This window comes from Python bivittatus, unplaced genomic scaffold, assembly GCF_059951505.1.
Source record: "Python bivittatus isolate LINGU-HERP-01145 unplaced genomic scaffold, Pbiv_v1 ctg000350_np1212, whole genome shotgun sequence".
In the NCBI taxonomy this organism is placed as follows: domain Eukaryota; kingdom Metazoa; phylum Chordata; class Lepidosauria; order Squamata; family Pythonidae; genus Python; species Python bivittatus.
In genome coordinates, this window is record NW_028277074.1 from 31,893,719 (window position 1) to 31,920,097 (window position 26,379).

The 26,379-nt window shown below is 34.4% G+C and overlaps 1 protein-coding gene across 2 annotated transcripts in view; it reads right to left on the reverse strand.

Annotated features, from left to right (window-relative positions):
• Positions 1–26,379, reverse strand: part of CNKSR2 (connector enhancer of kinase suppressor of Ras 2) — a 167,339-nt gene that overhangs the window by 44,263 nt on the left and 96,697 nt on the right. For both annotated transcript variants that reach the window (XM_088144838.1, XM_088144839.1), the window contains 5 exons: positions 17,788–17,921; positions 15,552–15,763; positions 11,065–11,154; positions 4,515–4,729; positions 270–318 (listed from right to left, as the gene is read on the reverse strand). In XM_088144838.1, coding sequence (XP_088000964.1) covers positions 270–318; positions 4,515–4,729; positions 11,065–11,154; positions 15,552–15,763; positions 17,788–17,921 — 700 coding nt within the window. The remainder of the gene's footprint in view (positions 1–269; positions 319–4,514; positions 4,730–11,064; positions 11,155–15,551; positions 15,764–17,787; positions 17,922–26,379) is intronic.

Here is a 26,379-nt window from a genome sequence, read left to right on the forward strand (position 1 = left end):
AGATGGGAGGCATATTAAATAAACAAACAAACGAACAAACAAATGGACTTGGCTCATTATAATTATGTAAAGATCATGTATCTTTTAAATCACATGTGCTTTAAAAACTTATAGACCAAGAATAAAACTAAGGAAAAGGCTGTTTTTATAGGAATAGACTGAAAATTACTTCCTGTATAATTTTTTTACCTTAAAAATGTGTTTGTACAGCTTACGATATTATTTTATTTGCCATCAGATGTACAAAAACTATTTCATATAATATTTACCTTTGTTCTTCTTTTTAGACTTATGCTGAAGAGAGGACTGTTGAAATGTCTAAAGGGAAAACATACATGTGGTTTGGTTAATATATGCCAATCTAATCATAGTCATGTAATGAAATTATCAAACCTTTAGAATGGAGGAAATATTTCTACAGAAGCCACACTTACTAACAAATGGGAGAAAAACAGACACATAGTTGGGGATTGTATTAATAGACCATTCTAGGTTGCCCTTGGAGCTCATCTGGTTTGGTATGTTTCTCCCTCTTCATCATGTGAGGATTTTTAAAATGTTTTATATCGTATTGCTCTATGCTGGTCTTTGGCTGTTGTAAAGTTTGCATTTCAAGTTTCATAACCCAATATTAAAACTACCCTTAACGCTGGTCCCTTTCAACCCACCAAACAGCTCAGCAGCAGCTTTTGGAGAAGTGGTTGTGCTGGAGAAACTTCCACGTCAAGAAGCATAGCGAGATCCCTGCGTTCTCAGAGCAATTTGGCAGTGGGACACAGAGAGCTTCAATAGGGCTCTGGAATTAATGTCTCTCCCTTTATTTTAATGATTCTGCTTATGTGCTGGATTCTCACTGCCAAATATTCTACCTATTTGCCTCCAAAAGAGCCAAATACTTTAAGGCAAGAAAATGTAGAAGCACTCATCCTGTTTTCTCTCTTTGAACTATTCCCACTAATTCTATAAAAGCACCATGTTCAGAATATTATACTAAACAAGTTTATTAAACAGCACACAATTAATAGGATTACTTTCTTCTAGCTTATTATCTTAAAGCAGCAATAATGACAAAGATTATATTTTTCCAAATACATTCTGTTTAAGATGTATATATGACACTATGGTTTTTCATCTTCACTCTGTCTATAGTCTTTTGAATGGAAGCTATCTGAGAGGTTTCATTCCCAATATCCCAGAAACCTACAGAATGAATATTTAGAGAATACAATTCACATGACTGATATTGTGATAAAGCTAGATACTTTGCACCATTTTCAATTTCAATTTATTTCCATAGCAACTTGTGCCTTTTAGAAACAGCCATAACAAGCAAAAGAAAATACAAATTACCACAGGTACATTTTTAAAAATTTAAACATGAGGAAGAGGAGGTATATAATAATGTTATTTAGATAATAAATTGTTGCAGTGGAATACAAACTTTAAGAACCTAAACACCTTTGTAAATCTGTTCTGCTGAGTTCTGGGTTTTATTTAGCATGATAAATAACCACACTGAATATTAAACAACATTAATATTTAATTAACAATGATTTAATGAATATTAATCAACAAGTTAATGAGCCCTTTCTGAACCACTTGTAGAAAAGTATATATTTATTTCCCATGTGCTCAGTGCATTCATATACAAACGTACAGATGCTACAATTTCCAAGTTTCATTAATACTTTTTGTTATTTCTAGATAAAGTTTAAGTTAAATTTTCTTTGTGTTTTCTCCTCTTCATTCTTTGCTTAGGAAACAGCGAGAGCAAGGATTGCTAGTTAAAAAGGAATTTTTAGTCTGTCTGACATGTACTGTGGTCAGCAGTCACTTTCCACTTTTCTTTTAAAATATACAAATAGGAAAGGAAATAAAAGGTTTATTAACTATTAGAAAATTTCTAGAATTATTATATATACGTTGTGGATAAGTGTGGTATAATTGTGGCTGAAAAGGTGACACAATTAGTATATAACACTAAATATGTATTTAATACATTTGTTTACACATATTTTGCTTTACAAGAAAATTCACTCTTTGATTCATTTCAACAGTAATACTATATTCATCATGTTTTAAGGAAGAACCCAAAGCAACCACTTCTGTCAAGTCTAATTTGAACAAATTGTGGTCTGGCCACACCAGAACAGAACATTCTGAATGGGGGGAAAAAACCTGTGAATAGAAGAAATTGTAAGATTTGTGCCTGGCATTCCAGGTATATTAGCCAAGCAGCTAATCACTACAAAACTGGAAAGGCATATCAATGAAATGTAAATAAAAAGAAAATCAACATCCTTAATCACAAATATAGAGTCTTAATATAGTTCAGTTAAATCTGTACTTATTCTTAAGTAAAACTGTATGACATCTGATCTAAACATATATTTAATATCATATTTCTCAGGAAAGCAAGATGCCATATAGTCTTACTTAGAAATAAGTACACATTTAACTAAATTTATGTGATTCCTTGGTAGTTTCATGCTATATATTAATTGGGCTGGGAATTTCCTACTGTTCATTCCTCCTCTGCACTGTAAAGGCTTGATTCAACTGCAGCAAAATGATACAACCAGATCCTATGATTCTCAGCTGTTTAACTCCCCCTCCCTCTTCTGAACAATTTCATCAGTTGGATTTAGATGTAATAAATTAAGGCATGAGAATTAATTCTGTGCTTCTGTTCCTCTAAACTTTAACCATTTGACCACGATATCTCTGTTACAGTTTGTTAAATAATAGCTTTCTAAGAAATTTGATATTTTAAAAAATCTTTGTGTTTAATTGCTGGTTCAAGCCATGACATGAAAGCAGACTTAGATCTTTTGTGGGTTATATCTTTACAATGTTTATACATAAACTGCACTTATAGGATGTATCAGTTTATATTCTCATAAAACTAGTATCTAAGCAAAATTCAATTTATTTAAAGATAGCTCATATGAATAGAAAGTATTGTTTATAAGTGGTCATTTTATTTTTATACAAAGAATATGAAGATACATAAACACAACATTTATAAACTTTTTTTAAAAAAAGTTAAGTTAAATCTTAGTGTGGAACTCAACCCTTTGTGCCTTTATAGATATATCCAAATAGTTTTCTTGGTAACAAAACCAAAGTGGTTTGTCATTACCTTCTTCAATATGTTTTTTACTTCCTAGACTAGACTGTAGTCCTAATTATTCCTTGAACATCTCCCTCACAAGTATTAACCAGCTCCAAGTATGATTAGTTTCCAAGAACAATCAGGCACCCACTGCCACTGACCAATACTTAAATTTAAAACCTGTATCTTAAAAAGTTGATATGCATGTGCAACTAACTCCATGATATTGCTTTTCTTTGTATACAAACACAACACAACCTGTATCTTTTACAGAATGCAACACTAAATGTTTTCTATTAGATGATGAAATGCACTATAAGACTATATGTATATGTTTATGTATGTGTATGTGTATCTATCTATATATATGGTTATGTTTGTGTTTTCATTCATTCATTTGCAGGTATTGGTTTCTTATTTTACATGTACAAATCAATACATTATATTATACTTCATTAAATTCACACTGTCACTCCAGTTCTAGTATTAAATAAAACATTATAATTAATTTGCTGGAATAAGAGCAGAGCATTAATATTTAATTAGGCCCAGTGGAGAATTATCTTGAACTATCAAAACTGGGATGCAGACAGAAATATAAAATTGCAAAAACCTGTTAAGCAGTAATAATGTAAGAGAATAAAAGTTGGCTATAGCATGGCAAAAAGCATGCCTTTCCTCTTTTAATGTTCATTCATTAGTATCTTATTTACAATCCAAAGTAAAAATCTTAGTAGTTCCTGAAATCAAAAAGAGATATGTGAATATAATTGCCAGATTTAAGCTGGATATATTTAACCATGTTTTCTGTGAGCCACTATATACCATTAATATGATCAATGACATTTTTCTCCATGCAAACTAATAGCTTTAATTCCATTACATGTAATTGTTAAAAAAAGAATATACATGTAATAGCTACTCCACAGTTTCCTACGTTCACAACAGAGTAGTAAGGATAGTACATTATAAATTAAACTGCCGAAGTGTCAGACTTTCCTATTTCATTTAATATTAAAATAATATCTAATAACAAATCAGAGAGCAAGTTTGGGGTAGTGGTTAAAGCATCAAGCTAGGAACCAGGAGACTGTGAGTTCTAGTCCTGCTTTAGGCACGAAGCTAGTTGGGTAACCTTGGGCCAGTCACCCTCTCTCAACCTGTCCAGGCACTTGCCAGGAGTCAACACCGATTCGAAGGAATAATAATAAGAGGAGGAGGAGGAGGAGGAGGAGGAGGAGGAGCAGCAGCAGCAGCAGCAGCAGCAGCAGCAGTAGTAATGGAAATAAAATAATCTTTATAAGATAGACCACATAATGTGCAAACAAATATGTGTAGTAATTTCAGTTATTCAACAACAGTATCAGCACAGAATGAAGCATTTTGTCATTTTACTTACATGATACAAAGTTGTTTCAGGCCCTGGTGTGCTCATGCTGTCTTGCCTTAATGATTCCATTTGTAAACTAGGTAGCAGAGAATAATGACTAGGACTGTTGCTCTTGTCTCCTTTCTTTTTAGATTTTTTCCCTGTGTCCTTTTTGCTGTTTCTTTGGAACATGTAATCTTCTTGAGCTATTTTCTCATTACTCATATATCGAAGAAGTGAATTTTCTAGACAGTAATTATAAAATTGTATTACAAAATTACTTGTTAAATACTAGCCGTTGTATTGTACTCTTGCTAAAACAAGTTGCATAATAAACACTGGACCATCTTCACACTTGTCTCTGGATAACCAATTATGTTGGGAATAAAATACAAAAAACACTGAGAGCTACCTGGAAACCTATGTCTTAATTATAGGTAGTCCTCAACTTACAACCATTTGTTTAGCAACTGTTTAAAGTTATGATGGTGCTGAAAAAAGTGACTTACAACCAGTCCTCACATTTTCAACCATCACAGTGTCCCCATGGTCATGTGATCAAAATTCAGGGCTTGGCAACGGACATGTATTTACAACGGTTGCAGTATCCTGGGGTCACGTGATTGCCATTTTCAACCTTCCCAGTTGCCTTCCGGCAAACAAAATCAATGGGGAACTGCGTGATTCATTTAAAAACCACCGCACAGAATGGTGTAAAATCGGGCACAGCCACATGACACTCGCTTAATGACCACACCACTTAACAACTAATTTTCCAGTCCCTATTGTGGCTGTAAGTTGAGGACTACCTCTGCATAAAATCCAATCAATAATGGTGTATCTATTCATTTCACATTTTAATACAAATTATTCTAGAATACAAAAACCACCCTGAGCATCTGAATTCCCCTGAAGTACACATATCAATCTGGAATCAATATTCATTTTTAGCAACATTTTTATTTCTCCATAAGCTCACTGGGATTTAACTATCCAATCACAGCAATATTAATCTAAGATATACAATTTAAAATAGTTATAGCTATAAATATTTTTCTCTTGGGATAATTATTCCAGTGTTTTTAAAAATTCAAACACCAAGTAATGGCTCATTTCTTACACATCTCTATATCTACTAGAGGCTATAAAAAGTACCACACTGATATACTATACTATAATATATATGTTATACTATAATATACTATACTATCAAGAAAACATATCATCAGCATATTTGTGTTAAACTCCAGTCACTTTTGTACCCATAATGTCCCTCAATTGTTTTACAAGAAGGCCAAATGGTTCCAATATCAAATTAAATATAACAGCAGATAAAGAGTATCCTTAACACATTCCATGAGACATCCTGACAGGGGAAGAAGGAATTCTATTTGTAATAACCCTGGTCAAGGAATTAGAATAATACATTATAATCCACTTAATAAAACAAGACATTTGGTCAAAACTTGCCCGCAAAATTTGAATCCTACCATATCAAAGATCTATAAACATACAACCAGCACTACTGATTCTAGTTTTTCTGAATGACTACATAATATATCAAGTAATAATTTAATATTGCCAATTGCCTCCATCTTATAAAACCAGACTGGGCAGGGTGGATGATATCATTATAATAGTAATTAGGAAAATAGTAGCTGGAGAAATTAATTACAGTCTCCAGCTATAATTACAGTGGGGCAAAAAAGTATTTAGTCAGCCACCAATTGTGCAAGTTCTCCCACTTAAAAAGATGAGAGAGGCCTGTAATTTTCATCATAGGTATACCTCAACTATGAGAGACAAAATGGGGAAAAAATCCAGAAAATCACACTGTCTGATTTTTAAAGAATTTATTTGCAAATCACGGTGGAAAATAAGTATTTGGTCAATATCAAAAGTTCATCTCAATACTTTGTTATATATCCTTTGTTGGCAATGACAGAGGTCAAACGTTTTCTGTAAGTCTTCACAAGGTTTTCACACACTGTTGCTGGTATTTTGGCCCATCCTCCATGTAGATCTCCTCTAGAGCAGTGATGTTTTGGGGCTGTCGCTGGGCAACACGGACTTTCAACTCCCTCCAAAGGTTTTCCATGGGGTTGAGATCTGGAGACTGGCTAGGCCACTCCAGGACCTTGAAATGCTTCTTACGAAGCCACTCCTTCGTTGCCCGGGCGGTGTGTTTGGGATCATTGTCATGCTGAAAGACCCAGCCACGTTTCATCTTCAATGCCCTTGCTGATGGAAGGAGGTGTTCACTCAAAATCTCACGATACATGGCCCCATTCATTCTTTCCTTTACACAGATCAGTCGTCCTGGTCCCTTTGCAGAAAAACAGCCCCAAAGCATGATGTTTCCACCCCCATGCTTCACAGTAGGTATGGTGTTCTTTGGATGCAACTCAGCATTCTCTCTCCTCCAAACACGATGAGTTGAGTTTAGACCAAAACGTTCTACTTTGGTTTCATCTGACCATATGACAGTCTCCCAATCCTCTTCTGGATCATCCAAATGCTCTCTAGCAAACTTCAGACGGGCCCAGACATGTACTGGCTTAAGCAGGGGGACACATCTGGCACTGCAGGATTTGAGTCCCTGGTGGCGTAGTGTGTTACTGATGGTAGCCTTTGTTACTTTAGTCCCAGCTCTCTGCAGGTCATTCACTAGGTCCCCCCATGTGGTTCTGGGATTTTTGCTCACTGTTCTTGTGATCATTTTGACCCCATGGGGTGAGATCTTGCATGGAGCCCCAGATAAAGGGAGATTATCAGTGGTTTTATATGTCTTCCATTTTCTAATTATTGCTCCCACAGTTGATTTCTTCACACCAAGCTGCTTGCCTACTGCAGATTCAGTCTTCCCAGCCTGGTACAGGTCTACAATTTTGTTTCTGGTGTCCTTCAACAGCTCTTTGGCCTTGGCCATAGTGGAGTTTGGAGTGTGACTGTTTGAGGTTGTGGACAGGGGTCTTTTATACTGATAATAAGGTCAAACAGGTGCCATTACTACAGGTAACGAGTGGAGGACAGAGGAGCCTCTTAAAGAAGTAGTTACAGGTCTGTGAGAGCCAGACATCTTGCTTGTTTGTAGGTGACCAAATACTTATTTTCCACCATGATTTGCAAATAAATTCTTTAAAAATCAGACAATGTGATTTTCTGGATTTTTTTTCTCATTTTGTCTCTCATAGTTGAGGTATACCTATGAGGAAAATTACAGGCCTCTTTCATCTTTTTAAGTGGGAGAACTTGCACAATTGGTGGCTGACTAAATACTTTTTTGCCCCACTGTATCCAGATATACATAAACTAAAAAGATATTCAAAAGACTGCAATCATAAGAAACAGATTTTAAAGATAAAAGCAGCCTCACATAGCTTTTTAAAATGTGTTACTTTCTTTTCTGTCTTCCCTTGTGGGTCAGCAATTAATTTAGTTTTTGGCTGTTCTTCAGCTTCGACAATCTCAATCTCAATCTCTCTCTCTCTCCCCCTCCCTCCCTCCCTCTCTCTCTCCCTCTCTCTCCCTCCCTCTCTCTCTCTCTCTCTCTTCCCCTCTCCTGCCTTCCTTCCAGAAGCTTCACAGCAGCGTTTGTTTCTCGGGTTTGCATTGAAACCTGAAAGCAGTTGGGCTGGTTAACTGCACAGAGCATAGCACAGAGATGCTGCACTTCCATGAGATCCAAAACACTTCTGAATAGTTGTCAAAGCATGTACAACACTAACACAGAGACACACACAGAGTATTTTTTTAACACCTATTTTCTCTAGTTGCAACTTGTTTTAATATAAATCAAATTTACTGATTTTTTTTTTCTACCAACATATAATAATAGTAGCCATCAATTTGTCCCTGCAGTTATCTTAACTCTTTGTACATTATTCCATTTGCTTAGCTGATTATGACTTTCCAGAGTTTATATTCACAAAATAGAATACAGACAGTCCCCTAGACACGAACTTTCAAGTTGCAAACAAGATGGACCTGGAAGTTGGGCCAGTAGGGAGAAGGTGCGCCACAAGCTAACCCTTTCCTGCTGTCTCCCAACTTCTGGTTCTGATTTCTGGTCCTGACTTCTTGCATGGTCGATTGTGTTTGGTGTGTGGCGACTGCAAATTGCAGACTGCAAATATCTGCAATTAAGCATAAGAGTGCTAAAGGAGAGGAGGGTAGCACGAAGAAGTTGCAATCCATTATGATGCTCACAAAGATGGAGATATTGAAGAAAATAAAGGGAAGGGGAGAAGATGGCAAATGTGGCATATTCCTACAGAATGAATTGCTCCACAGTTCGAACAATCATTAAGAACAAAGACAAGATCACAGAACATGTCAAAAGTTCAGTGCCTACACAATCCACAATAATAAGCAAGAGGAGAAGAAAAGTGATGGAAGATATGGAGGTGCTGCTTGGCATGCGGATCGTAGATCAGCATCAGCAGCTTGTGCCGCTTAGCCAAATGCTGATCCAGGAGAAGACTAAGAGTTTATTCCATGACTTACAACAGAAAGCTGGTGAAGGTGCTGCTGAAGAGCTGCTTGTTGCAAGCCATGGGTGGTTCCACTGCTTTAAGGCTCGTGTGAACCTTCACAATGTGAAAGTCAGTGGCGAGGTGGCAAGTGTAGATGAGGTTGGAGCCAAGCAGTTCCCAGAAACCCTCAAGAAGATCATCAAGGAAGGTTATTTGCCCCAGCAAATATTCAATGTGGATGAAATGGGGCTTTACTGGAAGACAATGCTGGACAGAACGTACATCAGTAAGGAGAAGACCATGCCAGGCTTCAAAGCTGGAAAAAATAAGCTAACTGTGCTGCTAGGTGGCAACTCTTCTGGTGACCTGACCCTAAAACTGCTATCATTCTGAGAACCCACAAGCTCTCAAGAATGTCTCAAAGAGGCCACTCCCTGTTGTGTGGAAGGCTAACAAGAAAGCTTGAGTTACCCGTCTCATCTCTGAAGACTGGTTTTTCCACCATTTCATCCCGGAAATGGAGAGGTACTGCTGCGTGAAAAACATTGACTTCAAGATTCTGCTCACATTGGATAATGCCCTGGGTCATCCACCTTACCTGGACAATTTCCATCTGAATGTGAAGGTTGTGTATCTGTCTCCCAATACCACCTTCCTCCTGCAGCCGATGGGCCAGGGAGTGATAGCAACTTTCAAAAAATACTGTCTTTGGTGCATGTTTCGGCAGGCAGTCAAGGCAACCAAAGTGGACTCCCAGTTGACCTTGCATCAGTTTTGGAAGTCCTACGACATTTGCAAGGCCATCAAGAACATTGATGTAGCCTGGGACGAGATTATCCCTGTGAACACGAATGGGTTGTTGGAAATGTCTGTGCCCTCAGTTCATTCATGACTCTTGTGAGCTTGAGGCAGCAGAAAGGGAGTCGCAGGCTGTTATCAGCAGCTTGGTTGCCCTCAGCAAGGAGCTTCAACTCAACTTGGCAGAGGGTGACTTTCATGAGCTGCAAGCTACGTAGACAGAGGACTTCTCCAATGAAGACCTCATAGAGTTGGAAAAGCAGTGACAAGAAGAGGAAGAGGAAGAAATCAAACCACCGAAGCAGATCCAGACCAAGCTGATAGCAGAGGGGTTCAGCTTAATTGAGAAAGTGCTATTGTTTGAGGTGCAGGACCCTAACGTGGAGCACTTCACCAAGGTATTTGCAGCCGTCCATGATGCAATCCAGTGCTACAGCGTCATTTATGAAGGGAAGAGGAAGACCACCACCCAAAGTTGGAAAAGTGGAAAAAAGTGCTGTTTCAACTACAGAGGACGAGCCTATGCCATCTCCGTAAGCGCCTACGCCATCACCGCAAGCGCTTACATCAGTGCTGCCACTTATGTAAGGTATGAACTGGGCATGTTTTTTTAATGCTTTTTGGACTTGCGAACAAAATGGACTTACTAACAGCCTCTCGGAACATAACCTAATATAATAAAAACATAATTTATATATATAATATAATATAATATAATATAATATAATATAATATAATATAATATAATATAATGTATATGTATATAAAATAAAAAATAAATAATAAAAAAAACATAATAAAAAAATATAACAAATAAGTAGGGGACTGTCTGTACATAAATTTTGTTGGTATTTGTGCTACTTCACACCATAATGTGAAGGTCAACATGCAGTGTGATATACTGTATACATAAAATGTTTTGATGTGCAGTGTATTCCAATCATTTAAATGGGGGGAAAAAAAGGATAACAAAACAGGAACATTTAAAGTGCATGGGGACAGAGAACATCAACAGACTGTTTCAGTTATAGTCTTCCTGGTTCAATATGATGTGTGTCTTATAAAATTGATAAGTTAGGAAGCAGTTAGAAATTTGGAATTTAGGATACTAATTAAATATAAACAACATATATGCTTGAATATCAACCAAGCATATCAACAAGGCATTTTTCAAATCCTTGTGTTTCATAAAGACTGTGGAATAGCTAATGAAAATATGTACTTAAAGAGCCTTTATTTTGGAGTGAGATAGTTTCTAATAAATAATCAAACAATGCTATGCATAATCTGTAACTGAGGTTACTTACCTCTCCTACTATCTCTTTTTGTTTTACTAGGTTCTTCATAATCCCCTACCCAGTTATATTCTACGGGCATAGATATAGGCCTTAGCTTCCCTGCAAAAAATAAATCAGATTGCTTTGACTTCAACATACTAGTGAAAAACTTGCAGAGTTAGGATAACTAAATTTTATTCAAACACATGCATAAAATTAGATGTGATTTAATGACATCAAATGGATATTTTTACAAATCTTTTACATACAAGGACAAAAACATCCCCTCAATATAATAGATACATTAATTGTTCTAAATCATGAATGTTGCTTTTCATAACTTTCATATGTAACACATTTGCATGGAACATGGTCATATATACATATCAGCATGAATTAGTTCAATACTATGGGTGCATAATACTATCTAACAGTATAGAGTGAAAAGAATTTGAACCCTGCGTTTAATCTTTTGCTCAGCATAACATTAAATATATATTCAAATTCTAAGGGGGAGAAACTGCAAAAATAACTTTGATACTTTGTCCAGGATTCTCTGCTGTTCTAGTCTTATTTCACTCAACATACAAAATTAATCAAACCAAGCCAGTAAAGAAAACAAGCACATAGAGTAGATATCTTTCTTATCATACATTTCTAGGAAATGTCTCATTCTTCTCAGCAGTCTGCTCAGTTTTTTATACTAACTACCTCTGTACTGAAAGTTAATATACAAAACCCTTTTGATATAACATATATGTATATATGTATGAGATACAGGAACAAGATTTCCAATTTTGTAAAATTAACTGTTTTTCTTTTTTTGAAACTCCTACTCCTATGGAATAAATCCATCTCTTATTACCAAATACAATAAAATGTAGTGCTTAATAGGAACCTTTTCAAAATGGATTAAATCATTAGTAAGACACTGGTAATGTCGCCCAGAGTTCCCCCATTGGGAGGAGATGGGCGGGGGAGAAATTTAGCGAATAAACAAACAAACAAACAAATAAATATTAGAGCTGATAATTAAAGACGCTGAAAGTTGCCGGCCAGAAATGGTCGACGCTTCAGCGGTTCAAGTCCAGCCTTCACGTTAAACAGGGTGAGCTCCTGTTTCCTCCCCAGTTCCTGTCAACCCAACAGTTTGAAAACTTACGTGAGTAGATAAATGGGGACTCTCACTCCGGTGGGAGGAAAAATGCTGGCGGCGCCTTGCAAAAAGGAGTTGGGAGCAGTTGCCGGTAAGCGTGAAAAACCGCGCGCGCCCGAAAAGAGCGCGAAGCAACGGAAACCCCGCCTCCTGTGCTCGCCAGCTGGGCTCTGCCCTAGGAAGGAGGCTCTGGCAAACCACTTCCGAAAAACAATTGCCTTGAAAACTGCAAGGACTCGTCCAAGCAGTCACTGCAGGGTCAGCAATGACTGAGCGCAGACAAAAAAAAAAAAAAAATTAAAGATGGGAGTGGAAAGCAGGGCAACAGTTTAGAACTTAAGAAAACACAGCTGAAATTGGATATTTCAACCTTTTTAGATGTTTTATATTAAATTCAAACTTAACCATTTTTGCAGCAGACCAACTGAAAAAAAGGGGATTTCAATTAGGTGTGGTTAACCCATTGATTTGAGTGGGTCTACTCTTTAGATGGACTATGTCAGATACAGTACCTTGGTTTGTATCCAATGGTTTTACATAGTTAGATCAGAGTTTCTAATGCTCGTGCTCATTTCTATCCTAGTACTAATTACCAGTATTTTAATTCTACTTTTGTAAGGTATACATAAACTGTTTAATTTACAGCTTAACTGCTTTGGGCATTGCTGTAGCTTCAAATCACAAAGAAAGTAAGTTCAACGTAAGGGTATATTTATTTATTTCCCGTAATTCTGCTTATTTTCCCCACTAGAACTTAGATCCTAGTAGATATCTACTTAGATACTACAGTTTTTAAAATAAAGTTGAAGGATCATATAGTGCAGTCAACAATTATAAGATTTCTTTATGAAGAACATAAATAAAAACCACCACAATAATTTATTTTTCAGTGTTAAAACAGACAAATGATCAGATAGTCCAACAGTTCTGAACTCTGTTTTTACAGACACACATTTTCATATTTTAAAATAAAGACAAAATTAATGAGCCTAAACCATTTACTGAAATACTATATGAATAAATAACTTATTATTAATAACAAATAGAGACTTGAAAAGTTAACTATAGACTATATTGTAAGCAAATTCAAGAGGATTTATGTTATATGACAGCCAGGCCGATTATCTATACACGTTATAGTTTGGTGTGACACAGCAAACCTAATACTATTATTACAAATCCTGGCATAATTATAAATATCAAATTAAAATCTGAATATCCTGAAATGAAGTTACCAAGTAAACAGTAAATAGTGTGAAACAGCCAGTTCGGTGCAGTGGTTAAGGCACTAGGCAAGAAACTGGGAGACTGAGTTCTAGTCCTGTCTTAGGCATGAAGCCAGCTAGATGACTTTGGGCAGGCTCTCTCAGCCCTAGGAAGGAGACAATGGCAAACCGCTTCCAAAAATCCTGCCAAGAAAACTGCAGGGACTAGTCCAGGCAGTTAACAGGAGTCACATTGACTTGAAGACATCTAAATAAATAAATAATAGTAGAACTATCCAGGATGCTCCAATCTAAAAGGAATTATTATTTATTTGGCTAGCAAACGCCATAGGATTAATTTCTGCAGTAATTGATGATGCTTGTTGTCATAGATGACTTTAAAAAGTTGATATATTTATAGAGATAGTTTTATAGGATGGTAATCAGGATTATTCTCTTGTTTAAAGGGATCAAATTTGGTGTGGTGCAAGAAGCCAGCAAAAGAAAGACCAAGTGAAAAAATGGTCTGAAGCTTTCTCAAGATTGTGCAGAAAAATATTGCATAAAAAATATCTCCTATGAGAGGTAAAGCTGGGCTGCAATTCAGAATGCTATTAATTACTCTGTTATAAGTCTCCCACACTTCTCCTTCCCATCATGTAACCCAGAGTGGAAAATATGAAGACTGCCCTGTTCTTTCCATCACAAACATAACAAAAACACACAGAGATGCTACATGAAAGAAGAGCAGAAAGACAGAGATACTTATACTTATGCACCCACTCTGACTGGGCACAGACACACCAGGGAAAGCAGATGCTACACAACATATTTGCATTTTCTTCTGGGTAAAGAAGTTTACATCACCTATGGCCACTGCTGGTAATAAGGTTAGAAAAAAAAATTCAGAAACTAAGCTTTGCATATTTTCCTTATCTTGATTTTCTTATGACATCATTGATTCCATTTTGGTTCTCTGTTCTTGTGTGCTTTATGCTATTCTTTTTTCTATAGCAAAATCCTATACATATTTATTAGGAACTAAATGCAGCTGACTTTAATGTGGTTTATTCACTATTATCTGTGGTTGAGACTGTAGTATTCATTTTTGAATTTTAAAGTTTTTAAAGTTTTTAAAATTATTATGTTTACCATGCTTCCTTACCATGTTGTATTTTTTTTTCTGTGTGCCACATGGATTTTTGAAATAATTAAGATAATTGCAAGAAATAGAATCTCATTTACAGAAGCAGAATCATTCCTTCTGCTAGTAATGCTAAGGGGAGACTTGGGATCCTCACATACCCAAAACAATGCACCCACATACAAGCAGGAGGTCTTTGCATGGTTGAGGATTTAGCAAATTATCCACTTGTACAAGTTCTCTCCTTTTTTAGACTGATTCAGCCTGGTCTTACATCTGTTTTTGGAATAGAAACTGTCCTGATGACCCCACTAAAAGATAGGAATTTGGAGATGGACAGGGCCAGCGCTACTTGAATTGTTTTCCTGGATCTTTTAGTGGCATTCATTACCATCAACCATGAATATTTATGTGCATAGTAGGATTGGGAGCTGAGAACTCAAAATAACATTAAGATACTAAGAATTTCAGAAGCAAAAACAGTTAGTTTGAATAATTCAATGGGCCTTTATGTTTTTTCCCCATTTAGTATGGATCTCCCTGTTCTCCTGTTTGTGCAATAATTATTTGCAAATTAACTCAAAAATTAAGAAAGTCCAGATCTAGTCTGAAGTTGAAATGACTGCTTACAGCTAATTATAACACTCCAGTTTTAATTTATCAAATTAAATAAAAGAATGCAACTCTGCACAAATGAAAATGGTAGCTTATGCAAATTAATATTGCTCAAATATCCATCAACTTTCATTTACTTTCCTTCTTATCTTCCTGTCAATGCAAAGCTGTCAAGGATTGTATTTCAATGAACAATCCTTGGCCAATTCAGAAGGTTTCAAAAACTGTCTTCTGCAGCTGGGATTAGATTTAACAAAGTACAAAAGAGAAATAATGTGAGAAGAAAGATATGGTAATTTCACTTTTATAGGTATAAACAAATTTTATATAATTGGGATTGGAAACATAAATAGAAACAAATCTAGAAAGAGTAGCTTTTAAATAAATTAATACATACCATATGTTGGTGTGCTTTCTCTTCTTCCAGAACTACTTGTTCTTCCTTTTTCATATTCATAACAATACAAAATGGCATCTTCTTCAACAACATTAAAACGCTTTCGATATTCTTGGTCAAGAAATGAATTTGGAGATTCAGATCCTTTATGTACTGGCTTTCCCACTAGGTGTCTTCCAATATCATCACATGGAAGGTTTCCCTTCTCATCTCTGTAAGGAGACATATTTTTAGATGCCTAAAGAATGAAAATGATTGTTACTGCTTATACTGTGCTATATTATTATAAAATTATTGCACATATTCTCATTAACTCCCACTAAATATTTCAGTAATTCCTATTTCTCCTTGTGTTAAAGTTGCTTATTGCAAGCAGAATTAATTTAGTTAGGAGATGAACTTGAAAGTTTTAATACCCACTGAAAAGCAAATAATTTTGCTTAGCCTTATTCTATACCTAGCATAGCAAGTATTTGGAAGGGTTATACAATTTATGTTGTGGTGAGAATCAAATAGGGCTTTCTGATTCATTTAACAAGGAATATTCAGAAACGGTTGCTGCAATCAATCACATATACAATGAGGAACTTATTTGCCTTTTGGAACTTGACTATGCAGCATACTATTATCTGTAATATCAGAACCTTATATGAGCTTAGATTTGTATGCCTGGATTGTCCCTTCTGGCAGCATGTGTCTTACAAATTCACATCTAAGAGGATTAATATTTCCATTTTCTTTATTCCTTCATTCATTACTCTCTGTATTTTGTGTTTCTAACCATATGCATCAAATCCTGATGTAGTAGTAATATCTAAAAGATGCTTGAAATATTTTCAGTTGTGAAAGTAACAAAGCTAGCATGTCACATTCTTGAATGAATGAATGAATGAATGAATGAATGAATGAATGAATGAATGAATGAATTTGTAGCACACATGCTTTTTCTGATTCCCTTGTTGGAAGGGCAGGTTATACAACAGAATCATGTTCTTGTTTGTACATTGTGTATCCTGAAATTAAGAGCTGCTGTTGTAAACATTTCTCCAGGTAAAACAATATACTTTCATGGCAACTGGAATTCCCTGTCCCCTTTTTTTGCAAGGCTCTTTTTTGAGGTCTTGTTTTGGTTTCTGTTTTGCTAGTTATAAATGCTTAAGCATTTTTAAATGATACTTGTGACTTCAGTTCAAGATAATCATATGGAACTTGCAACACCGAGCAAGACATTTGTATCTATCTAGCACCAATTCCAGGGACCAAATACAGGCTTTGCAATTGCAACAAAGAGTAGTAGCATCATTTTTTTTTAAAAAAAGGACCCTAATGCTTTTTTATTAACTAGTGAGTAAATTTGTCCTAAGAGTTAATCTTTGAATATTTTGTCTATTAGTTTTGTTTTTTGCTTTCAGTTCCACATGTATATTGAAACTTTTTTTAGTAGGTGAATTAGCATGTTTTTTTGTATGGGTTTTCAAGGTAGAAAGCCAACGAATATCCAATTGCAAGACAAACAAATTGAAAGAAGGCAATGTATGCATTCTGAACTCAAAACTCAAAATGTTTTACTGATATAATTTGTCTAAAACCAACTGCCAAAATATAAAAAAGAATCAGGAGACTTTTCAAACAAAAATACTGATTGCATCCAATAATGAGGATAAACTGCTGTTTTCACTGGTGGTTTTGGTATCTTTTTTTCTTTTTTGCTTCTGTTTGCCAATAAAAATGGAGAAAGCAATATCACAAAAAATACATATGAGGCTCCTTCTCTAAAGTAGGAGAATCACTTAACATTTGAAAGATACAGAGCTACAAAATGGATGGAGCCACCATACTACGGTTGGATTTGGGAGGAGTTTTGAAAGCAGTTGCTTGTTTTTTTAATTGCCTCTTTTCAGGCTTAAACTACAGTTCTTATCTGTTTCTCTCCTTAACAAGGAGGGAAATTGCAGTGGTTCTGGCAAATGCAGTTTGCCCATCACTGCCGTAAAGTTAGTACCTTTTCCTGAATACATAGCCAGTTTGAGATTCTATGTGTGGGGATATGTGGGTTTTGGACACTGAATGATCAATGAATTATTAACACCTTTCTTCTTTTGTGTATACAATACTCCAATATTTATAATACAGTAATAACACATTATCACGTCCTTTTTTTCCCCTAGACATGGATCACTGCACATTCTTATACCATTGAGTAGAATTAAGAGTATGATCAATTGTGATAATTCACCTGGGAATATAAGGCTCTGCTGGAGGTGGTGGTATGTAGAGGTCCTGGAGGGCTGAGCTGTCTCTTTTAGTAGGTGTGCTGACAGTACTGGATGGTGTTGCAACACTGCTTGTAGGACTTCTAGATACAAGTGGCTGGTTAAAACAAAGTAAAATGATTTAAATTCATATCTGGTTATCTTTTTATTATGTTTTTATGTTACAATAAATTAAGCATATATAGTCTATGCATTGGAAAAGGTGATGTTAATAAGTTGAGAAACATCAGATTCAGTTTAACTGGGGAGTATATTGGTGACTTTACAATACTGTACACATTTCAACTGCTGCCATTTTCCATTTATATGTTGCAGATTTCCTGTACTTCATCCTTTAAAATTAAATCCAATATAAAGTGATCAGAACATCTTCTCTGTACACATTCCCAACATGACATATTTTGATTTCTAGCTTAACAGAAGTCATACAAATTATATTTTGGCAGATTTACCCAGCAATCCTCCTCAAATTTCACTTCTTTAATTATTACCATATTTTAACTCCTATAATCTGCTCAGTTGGCTAAACTATTGAAGTGCTTGATTTTGGAGAAAATGTTATTATTCCCAGATGTTATAATAGACAATATCATCTTTAGGACAATGATTTTGTTAAATGTAAGCAGATATCAGTTTTATGATTGCCAGATATTCATGTAATCAGACAAGACTTTTAGGAAAATATTTCTTGGGATTTTCTGAACCACCTTATACAAATGGATAAATGTATTGAAACACAAATATTTCATTTTGGGAACTGTCAGTAGAAGAATGGTGAACCCAGCTTTCAGAAATAGAAAGCATAGATAAACTTAAACTAGGCTTCATCAACCTAGGGTTCTCAAAATGTATTGTCTGTGGGATGCAACTTCCATAATTACCCAGTAATTTAGCCTCATAAAGCTTGGGAAGCTTATTGTAAGAACTAAGAAAAATCATTTGTGGCAGGCTATTGTGATTTCCCATAAAGAAAAATCAGGTCTCATTCTCCAAATATTATCTTTATACTTTTGCAGCTGATGTACTTGTCCAAGGCTTAAAGTATAATCCAAAAATTAAAGTTTAATCCAAAGATTAAAGTATAAAATCTGCTTTATCTTGCAGGATAGACTTGAGTACAGTATAGTGAAATGTAATGTAATGGAGACACACGCAGAAAAAAAATGGAATAGATATATGTCAATATGAACATTAAAATGTACATCAAGAATCTAAAGAAGAAAAAAGAGCTTCCATCCTATACTTAATTTGGCTACGGAAACAAATATTTGAAATATTTCCTAAAATATGCTATTCTATACTCCAGACAAGCAAATATAAATCAGCAGTAAAAGATTTTATTCTGATGAATAGGAAGAGAGAAAAATCTCAAGCAAAAAGTATTAAATTCCTCCTGACTCTTAAATATCTTCACTGGAGAGTACATAATTAGTAGAATACTATTTGTCACATAGAAATGATTTCATTAAATAGGAGAGGGAAATTTATTGATGTGCTTCTGTGTTAAGGTTGAAAGCACCTTAAGGTACATGAGCAAAATGTGGAGTAAAAAATTAGACTGAGTTTGTGAATTATTTGATTTTTTTTATTGTAATCATTTTAATATACTTCCTGTGGATTTCATTTGTTTTTATCATCATGAATTTTTACAACATACAAAATTGCATAAGCATTTGAGCAACCTATTTAGAAAAACTTTAGGTTAGGAGAAGATTCTTTTCAACAGCCAGAATTTATAGTTTAAGGCATGCATTCTAAAAGTTTTGTTTCATTAAGTTAGGAAGGATATGGATCTGACATGAGGGGAGATGTCTTGCAATTACCAATCCAAATAACTAACCCCAGAAACTAATCCAAAATGTTTGGATTGATGGGTAATCTGGTTAACTGTATCTTCTGTACTAGGAGCTAAGTCAATTATTCATATGGGGCTTATAAACTAATTAGAATTTACAACTAACAAAGCACTGATTCCACTTGAACCATGTACCAATCCCAGTTAATAAAGTAGCAGCTCTATATTAGGCTAATTTAATTATTTGAACATTTTCAATCTTAGTCTATGGTATTATCACTGCAATAATCAAAACAGAAAGAGTTGAAACTAGAATTATCAGACTAGGCAGAGAAAAGGTGTTCTTTACGCCATCTAAGCCTTTAATAAGAATGATGTATCCAGGAGCACCCCCCATGCTGAGCACTGATCCCTTTGGGAGCATACCAGACCCTACTCCGTAGACAGATGAACTGCCCTCCAACATTATTTCTATCTTGCCTGAATCAACCTTATATTGTTGGCCTACCTCTAGAAACATTCACTGCCTCACCTGGTGACAGAAAGGTGAGATGAAACTGGCTGTCATCTACATTTGATGACTGTGCAACTCACATCCCCAGATAATCTTCCTCAGCAGTGTTAAATAGCATGAGAGATTAAATTAAGCCCTGACAATTCCTATGATGGTTGCCATATAGCAGAACAGTAGTTGCCCAGCGCTACTTTCTGAAAATGGCTATTGAAGGAAGAATGAAATAACCATAAAACAATGCCTAGGCCTCTCAAAATTGTACAACTTTTCAAGTTATAATACATGATTTCACAACTTCTCATTTTTGCCATAGCATCCCAGTATATTGATGAATAGACACAAAAGCTAAATAGTAGTAAATGTCCTAATGACTTATTATTTAATGTAACATTAGGACTATATTGTATTCATAAAATAAACAATGGTTACCCAGAAGGTGCTAGAAGAGAATATCATACACTCACACACAAGATATACACAATATCAATAGATCCCATTCAATACTACTACAGTTTTATATTGGAAACAGACTGACAGTTGCTAGGGAAAACTGCATGCTTTCCCATAGCTTACCTTTGATATATGCCTTGATTTGATGAATGTGGTAATAATATTGGTAAGAACAATAAATCATGTGTTTTTATTTAAATCATAATTTACGTGGCAGAGCAAATTTATTCCCTACTATTTTTCATTTCATTTGCATCACCTCAGTAACGTGTATCCTCATTTGCAATAAAATTTGTTGTGAATATAAGATAATTTGTGTGCTAGGCAATATACTACATACGTATATAAAGCAGTCGCATGAAAGAAAACAAATATTTGGGCAAGTTGTATTAAGAAATTAAATTTCTACTTCTTAATAATGAAAGAGCATTACAAGTAAGTTATTAAACTTATTTTATAAAGGTATTTCCAGATCTTTTGGGATTGTTTACTATGGAGCCATCAGCCCCAGAATATATTTTGTTTTGTTTTTTTACTAATCTGTATTAAATTGTATCATCATCATCATCATCATCATCATCATCATCATCTATATGCTGCCTGACTCCCATAATATGTTATCAGTTTTGGATACTGCACATTACTTAGAGTACTGTCAATTGCTGTGATAGCTGAATCCTTTAATATGCAAATAAATAAAACTGAAATATAACTACAAAATTCTGTTTAAGCTGGTGTCTATTCCTTTTTGGGATACAATTAAAAAACAGAGAAATAAGATGTTCAATGACAGTAAGAATACCAAAATGGAAAATTCTGTTTCCGCATAATTAAATACACAATTTTGCAGATGAACAAAAAAATAATAATAAACCCATTCCATTACAGCACACTTGTTCTTAAATCCTAATCTGCTATTGCTTCTCAACTTTTGACTAGATGGTCAAGTGGAGCCAGTTTGGTCTAGTGGTTAAAGGTCCAGGCCAGAAAGCAGGAGACTGTTGAGTTCTAGTCCCGCCTTAAACATGAAAGCCGGCTGGGTGACTTTGGGCCACTCTCTCTCAACCCAACTCATCTCAGAGGGTTGTTGTTGTGAAGAGGAAGGAGTTTTAGTTATTAGGTATTATATATATAAATTGAGTTATTTATAAAATAATAAAGGTCTGATTTAAAAAAATGTACTATCATAAACTGCTTGAAAGAAATGGGAAAACTCCGATAATAAAGAATAATGAAACTACACCTAAATGCAAAGGTACAGAGCAAAACAGAGCTTAGGAGGAATACTACATTTTCACAGGAGTTATTCCTACCACAAGAATAGCATAATATTATGCATTTAAAGAAATAGAGCATAAATTAAAACATTCTCATTCAAGTCATCAGCCAGCCCTGTATAACTGCTCCCCTTTTCACTCCCCAACTTTCCATGAGAGAAAGTTTCAGTCAACTGTATAACTAATCACGACGTATTGTCAGTAATATATGTTCTAGATAAGAACATGTATTTTATATATGAAGTTATGCAGCCAAAGGTGTATCACTCAATTCTCCACAGAAATTATAGGCTATTTATTTATTATTTGTTTATTTAATATATATATGGCTGCCAACTATCCAAAAAACTCTGGGTGGCAAACAAGATAAAAACAAAGAATTCCATTAAACAAACAAATATTCCCAGACAAATAAAACTCTACTGACGCTCAGTAAAACCACAAAACCACTAATCACACAAATGCACATAGTCTCCATATTAACATCCTGATCCAAACACCTGAGTCCAGAAGCTGTATGAAGATAAAAGGCCCTTTTGCCCAAACAGCTAAAATATAAAAACAGTATTCCCAAGCAAGCTGAGTAATTCATTTTGAATATGCAAAAGCATGCAAAATATTGGTATCTTAATTTGCTATACTAGAAAAATTTGTAAAACCCCAACAATTTTTACTGGACAAATATCAGTACCTTACATACAGGAAACATAGATTAATTATATGTGTGGTCACAAAAAGCACATATAGATATGTACACAGTGACAAGGACAAGTTGTTTGTCCTTCTATTATTGATCTATTATTTATTATTATTTATAATAGATTTATCTATTATAAAAATATAACTTATTTATCTATTTATCTATTATTAAAAATATAACTGCTTTCATATTAGTGCTTTCACTAAAAGTCACAGGATATAAAATAGAATCAAAATCATAAAGTCCATGTAATCTTTCAGCACAACTTTCTCTAATTTGTTCTTTACGCAGAAACACAATATCTGATTCAGCATTATTTAATAGCCTTTTGAAAAGGATAAGATGACTGTTGCTGGGAGTTCCAAAATAATTAGAACGTACTTTGCTATTTCCACTTTTGCAGATGAGAATTTCCTTGGATAACCAAGTATATGAATGGTGAAGTAGACATTAAACTACAGTTCATACAATTGATGGTTACTCAATTAGTATTATTCAAGCCCAGAAAAATCTTATTTGTAAATAGATTATGTATTGGTGACTGGGGAAGTTCTTATAGTTGTTTGAGGCCAAAGGGGAATTATCAGCAATGGACTTGCAATTATAACTTTCAAGCCAGCCCTGATTGTGTATTTTCTAAGAGACAATCCTGGAACAAGATGGTCTTTTTTCTAATGAAATATATTTCAAACAATGTTTAATAAAGATTACAATGATTACTGATTACAGTGGAACTTAGATGATGGAATGCTAACTCTTGTGATGTGGGTGTGTCCTACTATTTCCATATTTTGATCTGATATTCATAGGCTTGTGTTGTGGAACAGCTGTTAGGGTGGCAGGCTGGATATCTCAATCCTCCCAGAACATCTTCATGTTTTCATGTCCTGGTTCTTCCTCTTGTTTTGGATTAACATCTTCATGATTTTCACTGTGCATGAAAGAGATGAGGCTTTATCATCTTGCTATATCTCTGGCTATTAAAAAATAAAAAATGCAAAAGTTGAAATAATATCAATAATCCTACCTCCTGACTATATACCATATTAGCATGTGACTGGAGTTTTAGCTACTCCCCCTCTTCTTGGGAGATAGAGCAATTCCACCAAAAATAAATAAAATCATACTTTATTTTTAAAAAGAGATAAAATATCAAACCTTTTAAAAAATGTTAAACCTTAAAATGCATACATTCAACATTACATAGTTGCTTTCATTAGGGTCAGCAATTAAACCAAAAATCCACATGAAATATAAATGTTCCAGAGAGACCACTAAATGATGCTGATCTTGTATAAATGATTGCTTTCTCCCTGTGGGATGGGAAATAAATACAAGACAATTTAATACAGAGCCTACCAGAAGATTATAAATAAAATTAATATTTTGCTGCCCAGACTGAAGACTAGAATGAAAGGCTGAGGACATAGTCAGCCTTTGTACATTAAACATTAAATTTGAGTTAGCAATACACAAGAAAAAAAAAGAAACATTATAATGGAAATTCTGGCTGCGCTGAGTATTTTTCTACAGAAACAGTATTTTTTTCTTGAAACGAAAATCCCTTACTTCCTTTTACTTGGAAATCTGAACTTTAATCTAAGAGGAGAGCAGTGTTGATTTCCTTTTAGTCTCAATCCACAACTTCCTTCTCCACTTCCGCCTTTGTATTTTTAACATTCAGGAAATGGTGGAGTATATTTCTGTATTACAAATACACTCCTTGTGCAAATGTGGATTGACAGTTTGGCATTCACAACAGAATAACTGTTCCATATTAAAGGCTCTTAACCCCACATTTACAATTTAGGAAGACATCAAAAGTTCTGGATATTTCAAATCTGGGAGGAAGAATACCCAAAAGAATTATTATGCAACTAAAGGGATAAATCCATAACTTATTCATAATAATGAATTGCTAGTATGTTTTTTGTCAACATTTGAATATTTTCAAGATAAGTCTTTTTAATAAAATAAATTTCTGGTTTTTTGTTTTTAAAGTTTCATAGTATATATGAAGTTTATATTGTCATTCTCTCAATTTAAGCCATTTGGTTTGTGACATTTTAAGTACTGAACTTAATATTTTCATTTTTATTATTATTATGTTGTTATATAATATATATTTTTATAAATGTAAAACTATATGGATTGTGTAGAAAGTAATATGCTTAATTTCTCAACCCACATTATCCATTATCAGTCTGAAGCAATTTAAACTCATCAATAAAACAGCAGTCTTTTTACATTCCTAACCTGAATTGTAAATTCATTACCATCACATTGCAGTGGTTGGAAATGACTTTATTTTCAAATGTTTAGCAAACATCTCATCTTATGAGCTTCTGAAAATTCAGTCACATCACTTTTGTTGGAGAAGGCATGGAATATGAAGAAGTTTAGTTTTGGGAATGCTTGATCAACATAATATGCTTGTAATTGTTTTTCAGGTTTGCATATTTTTTTTCTACTTTTTGGTCTATGACCTAAACTAAATTAAACTAAACTAATTTTCTATCACTTGTACTCAATGTATCTACCTCTCTATTTCAAAGCCCACCAACTCCTGCTAAAGAAAACTATTATTTATTTTTATGTCTTTACTAACTAAGCATGGAATTGCAACCACATTCCTCTTGATACAATTGCTCTTAATGTGGCAATAGCCCATCATAGTGCACCCACAGAACAGGCCTGCTCATTAAATGACAAGATTTCAATAAATACATATTGTTAGAGAATATGAAATAAAATTGTCCACAATAATATAGAAGGTGAGAAAAGTTTACTTTTTCAAAACGTAAGGAAATGCCATAAAGTTAAAGGCAGAACAGAACACAAATTCATTTATCAAAAATCATTTCAGATACTCAGATTATTCACATTATTTAATTGCAAACGTGTAGCAAAACAGTATATACAGATCAAATGAAATATGTATAAAATATGGAATGGAGTAGCAGTTGAGGCTCTATACATAAACTACAGGTAAAAGCAAAAGTATGATTATGGATAAACAACTAACATCAAAAAACTATTTGACCATTTAAGGCTGTACCAGTCTTCATTTACAGGAGACTTATACAGCGAATTCTTATTCAGGAGTCTTATTTTTCTCTTTAAACATTATACTCTCTTGAAATAATATTACACAAATTACCATATGAATTATTTTAAGGTAGGAGTAGTTCCCAAAAGGCAGAGTAGTAAGTTCCTCCCCTGAAGCTCTTTCATTAATTTCTATCAACAGGTCAGTTTGCATTCTTAGATCCTATCACAGGTGAAAACCACTTCTCCCCAAAACAGAAATATTGAGTTTGGAAAGTAAATATATGCTAAAAATCTACATCTTGATATGAAAGGAGAATAGTTTAAAATACAATAACTTTAAGGCTATAAATTTGCGAAAAATAATTGCAACTGCAGTTTATTTAACAAAGAGAAGACAATAAGCAATGATTGCCTGAACAAAAACAAAAAGGACAATTATATCCCTGAAGAGCAAATGTAACAATAATTGTTTTAAGAAAAATCATACAATCCTTGTGCAATTTCAGATTTAACAAATTAAGACTATAGTGAATATTTAAAGATGGAACACTAGGAACTTACATCAACAGAACATTAAGTATTAGGGATGTAATATCATAATACTCCAGATATTTCCAAAAGTAAAATGTAACTACTAATAATTGGCAGCTGAAATCTAACTTTATTTAAGTTATTTATTAAATTTATCTGACTGCCTAAAACCAGTTTCATTCTAGGTACCTTACCAAATTTATTAAAAGGTACAAAAACAAAATAAAATGATTAAAG